This window comes from Cupressus sempervirens, chromosome 5 (genome assembly GCF_028749045.1).
Source record: "Cupressus sempervirens isolate cs-2001-9-10 chromosome 5, ASM2874904v1, whole genome shotgun sequence".
NCBI classification, from domain to species: domain Eukaryota; kingdom Viridiplantae; phylum Streptophyta; class Pinopsida; order Cupressales; family Cupressaceae; genus Cupressus; species Cupressus sempervirens.
In genome coordinates this window covers 28,183,757-28,196,261 of record NC_143122.1, presented here as the reverse complement: position 1 = coordinate 28,196,261, position 12,505 = coordinate 28,183,757, and the positions used below count along the sequence as shown (strand labels likewise).

Below are 12,505 nucleotides of genomic sequence, written 5' to 3'. Positions count from 1 at the left end.
CCTAGTTATGGTTTTAGTGACAAAATCACTCACCTTACTCTTGCTTATTGTTTATTCATGACACACAATCACTTGATAAATATAAAACAATGATAATAATCATAGCTAGGAGTCCCTTGATGATGATATAAACCATTTTAATGTATGTATAATAAACTTAATAATATAGGCCTTCCTCCGACTCTTACTCTTGTTGCATAACAACATGCTTGCCTATTTTATTTCTAATTTATCCTCAAGAGACTCTAGAAAGTGACTTTTTTTCAATATGCAAAATCATCTTTTAAATATTGATATTGCTATTATGATTCAACTGCGTAGTTTTTGAGTCAAACTTATTGACCCATGTTTCATGAGTAGTAGTTTACACAAACCCATCTCTCATGACAATGAATGGAACACTTAAACATGCATTGGATCTAAGTGATGCTCACAGAGGTAAAGCACCGAGACTTCCAGGGAGGTCACCCGTCTGAATGATATTCCAGCTCGAACGTGCTTGAGTACATAGTTTTCTCTATAGTTAAACCCACTCTTCTTACAATCCCATTTGTAAAACCTTCACCAAGTGTTGTGCCTTATGAACTATTCATTAGAAGGCCCTTTAGCTCATGATAAGTGAGATACTTTCCACAACAAGCCAATAAAGACAATTATTATAAAGAAAAAACCGATTGAAACAAATCCCATGATAAACGTGAAAATAAATTGCATAAAGATTTCAATGCCATATTCCTATACATATAAGTATCCTCGCAATACCAAAACCAAAATAATTTTTCTCAACAGGATCCAAAAGAGAAATACAATCGCCAAATTGAAACGTTAAAGAATCAATTGGCAATAAGAATCTGTTTCCTGCAGTGTTCAAAAAGAGCTTGGGAGGACATTAAGCACTGTATCTCCCTCAAATTAGTTTCCGTACCAAATGAGGAAGAACGAAATCAAATTATACTAATTCGTGGATCTGGAAGACATGGGTATCGATCTGGTGGTGGCAATGTGCAGCTATCGCCATTGAAGTAGACCCTGTGCGGAAATCCATAGCCATTTCTGAAACTAAAGTTGGGTTTCTCCTTAGCGAGTAATATCTCTGTTTGAACTGTGCCAAATCCTTCCTGTTGTGCTTGAATTAGCACCTCGTTGTAATTCTGCTTCCCCCAAAGCATTAAGATATCATCTGCAAGCAATAAACCAAAACCTAGTTACTAGATGCACTTGTTCTAAACATCTAGTAATAACTAATATTAAGACTTGTGTATACAAATTTCCCCTGGAACTTATTTCACCATTGCTTATCTTTATGATGTTCATGCAGAACTTTAGAAACGAAGTTTATAAGCAAGATCCTTACTGTCAGGGAATTGCAGAGTCTTGTTATTAAAACTGAAAACGTCAGCGAGGCTCTTGAAATTGGGATGCTGAATGACAATGTTCCAATTGGTGTAGTTCTTCATGTAATTAAAGTTGGTGGCAGTGATCCTGACTCTCCAATAGTCCATGTAGCTAGTTTGCACATGCCAATGGATCCGAACAGGGCACATATGGTTTGTACAGTGTAGGATTGATGCATTTCGATGAATGGAACGATCCAAAGCAGGTTGAAACTTGTCCCTGCAATGTTGTTCACACATAAACTGTAAAAGGAAGAGGGAAGAAAAGGTTAAAGACTTAGCAGTTTTTTTGTAATCAATATGACGTACTGGATACAATTTTTTTCATCAGGATTTTGATCTTCATTGCAACTGCAAGCACAGGTGTTGCAGGGGATTATTTCATCATCATAAAAAGCAGATAACGAAACACAGCAGGTTGGATTCCTGGATGCCAAAAACTGAGAGTACATGCAAGTCACTTTCCATGTATCTGTAAATAGCCAAAAAAAACTTCCAGTCAGCCTTGCCTTTTCTGAATTTTTTGCAACATGTTCTAATTATCTCCAAGATTTGATACGAAACAGCAATATATAATTAGAAGAGAAATTGGGGAAAAGGTTATCTTTAAAAACCCAGGTAGGAGAGTCCAGCTATATACTGAGTTAATTTTGGCAGGTCCTATCACATACTTTATACGTATTATTCAATAATCAATACTGATGATTAGATTAACTGATTTTCACCATTAGGGTGGTGATATGGGAAGGGTAAAGTTAAATCTCGAGTGCTAAGTTAGAATACATAAACTGACACAATCACTCAAGCAGAATTATGTCAATCTATACAAAAAAATTTGAAAAATATATGTAGTAAGAATGAAAACTATAGGACTTTTTATTACCTTAATCCTATATATCAGAAAATAGAAAACAGGGGATGTGTTCCTGTTGAATTATAATTGAACAAGACAAACACTTAATGGAGCAAAATAACAGAATCTACTGACCTTTTCTTCCTCAATGAACCTTGTAGACATGAATATGATTTTAGACTGCAAAGTTGTTCAGCAAACAGTATGGCTCAAATTGTGTAGTCTATAGTTCTATCCATTTTGGGTTTCCATGGTGATTAATAAGAAAGTGTCATTCCACTTCATCACTGCTATTCTAAAAAAGGCTTGAGGAATTTACGTATCTTTTTGAGTTTTTCAAATAGCAAGAAGAGATTCATTAATCAACCCAAGCACTTTAAGGTGGACTAAACTGTACAGAATTCTGACAATCTTATCTGCATATGGCTTTTTACAAGGAACAAGATATAGGAAAGAACAATAAGGCTATGAAAGTGATACTTTTATATGCTTTTCCCTGATTCAGTTGAAAGAAGGTTACCTGCAGCCGTTGTTGATCTTCGTCCATCAAGTGTATCAGGAAACACAGTAGGCTTCACTCTCTCTGCAGGGCTGCAAGAATACCCTGTCCCTGGACCATTTAACACAAAATCCGTAGGCAAGTCTATGGTCTTATTAATAGTATTACCAGTTCTACCCACCGTGATTTCAAAGGAAGAGATGGAATTCAAAGGATCCTGAGCCCAGGCTGCAAGAACACCCCCCTTGCAGCAATTCCTGTATGCTTGGTTTCCATCAATTACTCCTCCTGGCAACATGTCCACTATGTTTGGACGCTTTGAACAAGAGTGAGGGAGGGGATCAGTTATGAAGTCCGAACAGTCTCCTCCCTCTGTGGCTTTAGCTCCTTTCATGCTCAATATGACCTCCTCCTTAGGCCATGTCCATTCTAGGCTCCATCCCGGGCTTTCAATTTGCCGGTATTGTTGATAGTTTTCGATTGTTACAGAGCCCTACATGAGTAAAAATATCAAAATAATACTAATATAAAGATTCAGTCAACTATCTTTTAACTCACGAAGTACTAGTGAAATTAATATCTCTTATACATTAATTTCAATCCAGAGAAATGAAGAACAAACTCACAATATACCCATCGGTAGTCCCTCTTAGTATGTCCCATGTGATGGTAATGTTGGCAGAGGGGTCGAGAGGATCATAAGCATCTGCAGAAACAATCATCAACTAAGTTCCATACAGAGTTAAAGCCATCAGAATCTACAAGAAACATAAAAAGTAACTCACTGATAGAACTGAGAACAACAAGAGGAAAAAGGACAATTGATTTTAAGACCCAATATTTCTTCATTTTTGACTCAGGAGATCATGGCGTGCATTAATCTCTTCATTGCAATATTAAATACTACGGCGGGACATTCGAGCATGGCAGCGCAAACATTTGTTCCAAAGTCAAATAAATCTTGTAGACATTGGAAGTGCCGTATTATATTTGGCCAGAAACTATATAATATGCATTGAAATATAAACAACGAACAATCCAAAATAAAGTTGGGAAGCGAAAATCTCAAGGCCTTGTTTCAGATGCATACAAACGTTTCGATTTCATGTCATAGCACAAATTGGACTTTATATTGTAGAGAATCTACCCGTTTGAGATACCTAAAATTGTTCTTATTTGATTAAATAAATATTTCATTTATTTAATTTCATTAGTTAAATAAATATTTTTATAACATATTTTTGTTTAAGGCTATCAGATTTCCACAATCCATGAGTATGGTATATGATTTCTGGGAAAGATTGTGTAAGAGTTTTTTCTTTCATCAACGTTTTGGATCATACTACATGATCCATCATCACGATGCCAAAAAGTCAATGAGAACAAAAATATTTGGCATCCTGATGACTTTTTGGCATCCTGATGATGGATCATGTAGTATGATCCGAAACGTTGATGAAAGAAAAAACTCTTACACAATCTTTCCCAGAAATCATATACCATATTTTTGTTTATTTAATTTATTATTATTTTCTTTTATATTCTTTTGTTTACAATTAATTAATTAAATATTTTTATTTATTTAATTAATTCATTATTTGTTATCTTTTTAATCCTGGCTTTTGAGAAAAATATGTAAGACAACACAGGGTATCAAAAGAAAGATAGCTACTGTTACAAGATGACAAGAAACCCTAATTGAATAGTGATGCAAAGCTCAACACTCATCAAATAAGAGCTTACACTAGATGGTACTTGATTCTAAGTGTTTGTTGGTCTTTAGTTTGTCTTTGGTACATTCCTTCAAGTGAGAGCATAAGAAAATAATTTGAAGTCATATTTTAGAATAAAGCCTTAGCATTTCACCTCCTAAATGAATATCATGATTAAAGAACACAACCATAAATCTACATTTCTATATGTTAAACAAAATAAGATGTCACATAGAATCAACAATATTATCTTATCTTAACCATCCATATTTTAACTTCTATTAAAAATATATTTTCTCCTCATTTGAATACTAGGGCCTTTACTTGATTTTGGAGGAGTATTACTTGCTATTTTCCATCACCTTGCATCAACATCAATAAACCACACTCCATTCTTTTTACACGATCTTGAAGAATGAGAAGAATATAGTCATGAATGTAATGATATAACTTTGTTTATTTTATTTTTTGTTCTTCATGAAGAAAAACACTATTGATTGTTTGTTGAATTGGTTTGTAGATCTATACTTGTGGTTGGATTAGTAGAGACAAATAGGATTTCAAATTTAACATAGACCTAATTGCACATGCTTTGCTATACATTTGACTTTTGACATTGAGTTTATTTTAAGATATCTTGCATTTTTAAGGTTTTTGAGTTTGTATGCATTTTATCTTTATTGTTGGTCATTTGTTCTATCATTTTGTTCATAGATTGCATATTTGCTTCTACATCTTGTTCTTTTGCTTCACTAGTGATAGTTATGCCAATGCACATGCTTTCTATTTTAGTATTTGATACGTAGAGTTAGTTTTCAAATTTTATTACTTTTATGCTTTGGACTAACCAAGTGTTGTTGTAAATATCTAAACATGTCAAAGACCTACAATTTTTCTTGTAAGAAGGTCGCACATTTTTATTTTTAATCTTTTATTCTTTTCTCAATAATAATCATAGCATCACATGTTTTTTCTTGTTGATAATTATTGCTTGTTTAATTGAATAATTTTGACAATTATTTAGTCTATGTCCTTGATTTATTTCTTGAGAATTAATTAGTTAATTGATTCCTCTATGTCTTATCACATCTCCTTTGACATAGATAAATTACCTTTTATGCACATCTTATGTCATTTTGTGGCATAATTATATATCTAATATTTAATTGTTCTTTAAAACTTTTAGAAGGAATTGGTAAGTGCATTTTATTTGATGTTTAGCCCTTCTTTTTTCATTTTTTCTTTGCCTTCCTCTTGCTTGGTTGGTCGTTTTATGTGATTTTTGTTTGTTTACTTGCTTTGATCCTAAATGTCTATTTTGAATTAAAAGTCTATAATTGGCTGAACTATAAAAAAAACAAACCAGGATTTGTAATATCTATTGGTGCATGCAAACTTTAAAGTTTTTTTTTTAAAACAAAAAAAATGGACGAGGCCATCGAAAATTAATATTAATAACAACTAGTTTGATAACTCCATAGGGAAAGAACTAGTAAGAAAACCTTGCTTCCTCGTTACTTTACAAGATAAAAATAAAGGCTACGAGATTAGCTAGATATGAAAGAGGAACAACTCAACAATGTTGTTGAGTACTATCAATAACCAACCATCAACTCAAGATTTATTATATTTTGTTAATATCATCATTTGGCACAGAGCCTTCTTGCCCCACTTCAAGGCCCACACACTGACTTGCATCATCTATATGATCACAATCAATAATCCCTCAAAATAACTTGTTGAATGCATCATGCCTATATGCATTGATAATGTAATACAAAATTTGGTTGTTCCCACATTTTTTTTATCACATTTTCTTTGTGATTCACAGTCTTGGTGAAAAAATATGTATGCTTAATTACTTCCCAAATATGGAGTCAACCAAAATCTGATACTTCTTTCCTAATATGTAGTCAAAACATCTTCTTTTATCAACATACCCTTCTGCTCATTGGAATCAATAAAATCTTTGGGGCCTAATGTATACGTGTGCAACCCATCACATCCCCAATTCACTAATAGGTTCGCAACTTGGTTGCCTTTGTGCATTATGTGGGATATGTGAACCTCTTGAAAAGAATCTAATAATTTCCATACTTGATTCAAGATATAAGCTAATTTTCAATTGTGCATACATCTTTTGATGCACACATTAACTATTACCATGGAGTCACCTTCGATGTGCACCTTATTGAATCCCCCCTTTTAGCTAATATAAGTCCATGTAATAGGGCGTATGCTTCTACATTATTATTAGTTCCTTGAAGAATGGAAGAAGATTTAATTGCACACACATTACCTATTGATCATGGATGAAAATACCAATGCCTGAAGGGCCCTGAATACCTCTTGTGACACCATCAAAATTCATTTTAACAAATCCTTGAGTTGGTGGAAACCATCTTACACTTTTCTTGTCTATAGCAGTAACAACATTCTATTGAAGGATTGACACAAAAGGAATCACGATCCCCTTCCATTGTTTCACTATTTGTCCATCCCAGGAAGAGAAGAAAGAATTGCATTTGATTGATAATAAATTTGTATTAAACACTTCCGATACTGATTTCTCAATGCCTTGTACCACTTCACTAATACTATTACTTTCTTTTTGAAAGATGCAATTATTTCTCTCCCACCAAATCACCCATGCAACAATAGCTGGAATACATTTCCAGAGATAGTTGAATAAAGCTGACAACATGCCAAGATTGGAATAGATCCCACAATCTATGTGGTAAGGGCATACTATAACTCAATTTATTGAGAACAAAAGACCAACATTGATTTGCAAAAGAGTAGTTTAATAAAAAATGATTAGTTCTTTTTGTCACTTCATTGCAAATCACACAACTAAAATGTAAAGCAATAGATAATTTATGAAGCCTATCACTTGTGAGGATTCTATTCTTCAAGACTAGCCATGCAAAACACCCAGACTTAAGAAGAACATACTTATTCCAATAGAATGAAAAATCTCGTTGAGGGGGTTTCAAATTATGAATTTTCTTCAATACTTTATAACCCTATTTGATTGTGTAGTTTCCATCTTTAGTGGGAACCTAAATTAATGAGTCCTCTCTATCAGGTAAATAAATCTCCCTATCCTTATATACTGTCTGAAGAATTATTTTTTAATTCTCATTTATTAGTAATTTAGTAGGATCTTTCCAAATAGCTTTTCTTGAAAGTCTATCAGCTAAATCTTCATAATCAAAAAGTTTGTTTCCCCAACAAATTAAGAAAATATTAATTAATTTAGTGTCCTGATGTAAGCTAGCAAGAGCAGGAAGACCATGCCATGAGTCTTTCCAGAAGTTTATATCCTCTCCTTTGTGTACTTCCCATGATACATATTGATGGAATAGCTCTTTGGAAGGCATCATGAAGTTTCAAACAATCGAACCTTTGGGAGGATCTAGTGGTAAGAACTCTTTTTGGGTCCTCATTATCAAGATACTTTTGTTGCATAATTCTCCACCATTATTTGTTTGCCTTTGTACACATATGCCAAATTGATTCCCCACCAAAAGCCTTATTTCTAAAATGCAAATCATGAATACCTACCCCTCCAAATGCTTTAGTTTGTGACATATCTTGTAATATTACTAACAATTTTTTTCTCTCTTCTAACACATTTCCTTTCCATAAGAAGTCCTTAATTAGATTCTCAATTTGTTTAACAATAGAAGCTGGGGCCTTGAGAATTGCAACGTAATAATTTGGAATAGAAGATAGTACCACCTTAACTAATAGAATCCTACTTGCAAGTGACAACCATCAAGCTTTCCATGCTAATATGCTTCTCTTTATTCTTTCAATAATAGAAGACCAATAAAATACTTTATTATTTCCCATAAAGAGAGGAACGCCTAGCTATGATGATGGTAATTGCTCAATCGAGAAGCCTAGAATCTTGAAAATCTTACTAGAAACCTTATCATCAACATTAAACAAGAAGATCTTGGATTTCTATGGATTAAGTTTTTTCCCTGAAAAGGATGTGTATAAATCTAAGTGTTTTTAATCTATCATGCTTCTTGAACAGATGCTTCCCCAAAAAAAAGTGTATCATTTGCAAATAGAGAATGTGTGGTCGCAATGGATGTGCCTATGACTTGAACCCCCTTCCAAAGACTAGAAATATGTTTGGACTGAATAATTCTACTCAAAGTCTCCATCATTATAATAAAAAGAAACAAGGAAAGAGGGTCACCTTGCCTTACCCCTTGTGAGGATTGAAAAAATCCCACTATTAATAATTACTGAAAACCAAGCTTTAGATATGCAAGTCCTTATCCATTTACACCAAGCTTCTGAAAATCCAAATTTATGTAGGATTGTGAAAAGGAACTGCAAAATAAATTTATCATAGGCTTGCAACATATCTAACTTGATAACAAAACTAGGTAAATAATTCTCTTAGATAGAATTTAGGGTCTCATGGGAAACTAACATACCTTCCATTATTTCTCTACCTAGAATGAATCCACCTTGTTCTGAAGAGATGATGCATGAGATGAACTATTGTAGTCTCATGTAGATGGCCTTAGTAAAACATTTGTAAGCTATATTGAAAAGATAGATATGATGAAAGTTAGCAAATGTAGTTGGATATTGGACTTTCGGGATGATAGCAATATTAGTTGTATTCAAATATCTTAGCATAGCCTTGCTTCTCCTTGACTCTTCAATAGCTACGAGGAAGTCACCACAAATAACATCCATGTTGGAAATATAGGATAGACTAGGTTACTGAGAGGGGAGGGGTGAATCAAGAACCAATAAAACTTAATCTTATTTTACCAATTAATCCTTCATATATATTCTAATCTAATTGCATGCATGAAAGATTGAAAGCAATAAAAAATTCATAACATATTGACACAAGATATGGTGACCCAAAAACCTTCCAAATAGAAAGTAAAATTGTGGTGGGGATAATACCCACAAGCTTTAGTACTATAGTATAAAGTTCGTCAGTTAAGGCTTACAATTGATCACTTCTAATGATCTACCCTGTTAGGAGCAATAAGGATTGCTAGTTCCACATTGTGAAAGGATTTACAAAACATACAATGAAGTATGCACTTAGTAAAGAGATTTACAAAAGACTGTTAAGTCTACCTTGTTAAAGGATTTAACTGATACACTTGTTAGGATGAACTAGTGGCTGATCTCTGATCTGCAACTCTGATTTGTTGGTTGAGAATCCTTTCAAATGTAATGATCACCTTGTTGTTATAGATAAATCTTTTCTGCTCCTTATACTACTTGTAGCCTTTTCACTTCACACTTCTGCTCTCTATATTCACATCATTACTTACTACATCTATATATTTTGGATGTAATACAATAAATTAAATATATAACAATCCAAATTATAATTCATCAAAGTTGGCTACAACATAAGTTTCCAATAAGAATCACAAAGTCAACCCAATTGTTGGCACTCGAGTTCTGAAGAAAAACTCATTGAGGGTTCTGATACTCAACAACCATTGTCAATATTCAACATTATCATGCTCTCGGTAGATGTATAAGCTTAGTTCATACTAACCACTTCAAAGTAGTCTAAACTCAGTCAACACCTTGGTGAACACTGCAAAAATTGGCATATGAATTGAATCACTTGTTTAACACTGCAAGATCGGTATAAATAGAATCACTTTGTTGACCCCTCCTTGGCTTGGTCAACACTAGATTCACATCACTAATACTGTGAGCTTAGTAGACACTAGAGACCATGGTTGACACTGTGCAACTCGGTTAGTACTGTGAAGCTTGGTTTGCATTGTCACTGATGAACTTGGTAGTAACTACTTGGTGTGAACTGAATACTGATTCTAGAACTTTGTAGCAACTATAGAACTAGGTAGAACCTAGAGTACTTGGTTAACATAGCAAATTGTAAGATAATCTTCGTAGATGTTTAACAAATTGACTAAGTGTGAGTCACTAATAAAGAAACTTGACCTTAATGTCAACAATCTCCCCCTTTGTCATTAGTGACAAAAACACTTATCAATCCAAAACTAAATTCTCAAAATTTGAAGTCCAAATGATTCTTATGTCTCTATCTTGTGTGTTCAACTTAGTAACATACTCTATTTTGAGATTTTTCAAAATTGCTTTTGTAGGAGATGTTTTCTGATTATTTGTACATGTATTTGTATAATATTATGCTACTCCCCCATACATATATACACTTTTCTCAATATATATTATCTTCTATCTTATCTTTTCCCCTTTTTATATATTTCATATTCTCCCCATTTTTGACATAAATGCCAAAGGTGTATACTACATGTTAATAAAAAAATGTGACAAAAAGTCAGAATGTACCTTCAAAATCAATGCCATTGTCTTGTCCCCATTTTTTTGTAACACCTTTCTTATGACATGCAATCTATACTTCTGCTAATAATTCCATCATGTGATCAACTATGGAGAAGTTATTATCATCGATGAGAGTTTGGCATGTGCAATGAGTTTCTACAATGCATCCATGTTTGGGAGAATCATGCCTTGGATGTATACAAGTGTGGCCCTGATCCTAGCTTCTTCCCTTAATAATTTTTCTTACAAACTAGTCAAAAATTTGATCTTTGAGTAGTGAGCAAAACTATAGCTCGGGTCAAGTGAAAACTAGTGTGCACTTGCCTTCAAGTCTTCATCTATCTTAGATAGTTTATCTTTGATCCCCTAGGTGAAGATAGATGTATCACACAACTTTCTAAATAATAAAGTAACATTATTTGTAGAGGTTTTTAATGAGCTGAGAATAGTAGACAAATCTACTTGATTTATTGCAATTTTGAGTGCAACTTGGTCTAATACTTTGTTCTCAAATTTCCTCTCTGCTCTTTATAACAACTTTTCTTGTCCATTCAAATCTTCATTAAATTTTTGGACAACTTCTACTAATTGAACCAAAATAAGTTGTGCACTATCAACCTTAGTGCTTAGTGTATCTACAAGTATGTTTTTCACATCTTCAAGCACTTAGTTTTCTCTTTTTTCTCTCTTCTCTAAGCTTTTATTTCTTAGCTCTCTTTTTCAATAGTTCACCTATTATGTTCATTTGACTAGGATTGAGAGTAAAGATATCCCAATTCAGGATAACTATATCCTCATCTAGATCAATGTCTTCTTCTTTACCTTTATCCTTAGTTGAAACTTTAGTACTTGGTTGAGACTTGTTCTCACCTATCCTTGTATTTGCTATTTGTACACTTGGAATTGTAAAAATAGTAGAAATAGAAGGGCTAGCAACAAAAGTAGATATTGCACTAATAGTAGAAATACCTAGTTGTTGTGTGACCAAATCTAATGATGTTGGAACTTGCTCCTTGGTAGATGAAGTGCTAATCACTTCAGACAATATGGTACTCAGCTGAATAGGTGTAAAGATTGGTTGGGTGCATGGTATTGCAATTGTAGAAGCTTTCAACCAACTTGGTAGAAGATTTCTCTCAGCTTGATGGCATTAAATCTTTACTCAGAGAGTGAGAAAATGAGGCCATTACTGCTGCTACAATCTTCTCTGGGTTAGTTTCCTCAATACTATGAATCTCAAGGAGACTCTCCTCTATATCTACCTATTCTTGCTCCTCATTATCTAGATTTACATCATCTTGAATTTCCACATCATCTTCATTGTCTTTTTCATCATATTCCTTGATGTCTTCCTCATCTTCCTTATCACTAACATGAACAACAAAATCATCCAGTTCATGAAGTTTGTAAATGTTCTTCCATGTGGTAGTAGTTGTCTTCATTGTGGATTCTATGTCTTTCATCAGCACAAGACATGTATTGAACATTAGAGTGAGCTTCTCCTCATTTTTATTTATGGAATCTTTCATCTCTTTGTTACTAGGACTCAGCATGAGTTGCCTCAGAGTCTATTGATAGATATCTTTTGCAGTTTTCTTAGCATTTTCCCATCTTGGCTTGATTACTTGCATAAGCTCATTGGGAATTTGATGTATAAGTTGATTAGGAAAGTATTTCTATTTACCTAATTTTGACATCATCATGTCCT

General features: G+C 33.5%; 1 protein-coding gene across 1 annotated transcript; it reads right to left on the bottom strand.

Moving 5' to 3' along the window:
* Nucleotides 1-689: 689 nt before the first annotated feature.
* LOC149554422 (COBRA-like protein 1) lies at nt 690-3,808 on the bottom strand. Its single transcript, XM_089833474.1, has 6 exons — nt 3,532-3,808; nt 3,373-3,452; nt 2,768-3,239; nt 1,704-1,866; nt 1,355-1,614; nt 690-1,180 (listed from the first exon to the last, which is right to left on the bottom strand). The coding sequence occupies exons 1-6, from the start codon at nt 3,593-3,595 to the stop codon at nt 945-947; spliced, it is 1,275 nt and encodes a 424-aa protein (XP_089689600.1). The 5' UTR covers nt 3,596-3,808; the 3' UTR covers nt 690-944.
* Between the last annotated feature and the right edge of the window lie 8,697 nt (nt 3,809-12,505).

Coding starts and splice junctions, on each gene's coding strand:
- LOC149554422 (XM_089833474.1), bottom strand. CDS start 3,595: ATGAAGAAATATTGGGTCTTAAAATCAATTGTCCTTTTTCCTCTTGTT. Junction 3,453..3,531: donor TGTTGTTCTCAGTTCTATCA/GTGAGTTACTTT, acceptor TTGTTTCTGCAG/ATGCTTATGATCCTCTCGAC. Junction 3,240..3,372: donor GGACTACCGATGGGTATATT/GTGAGTTTGTTC, acceptor TTACTCATGTAG/GGCTCTGTAACAATCGAAAA.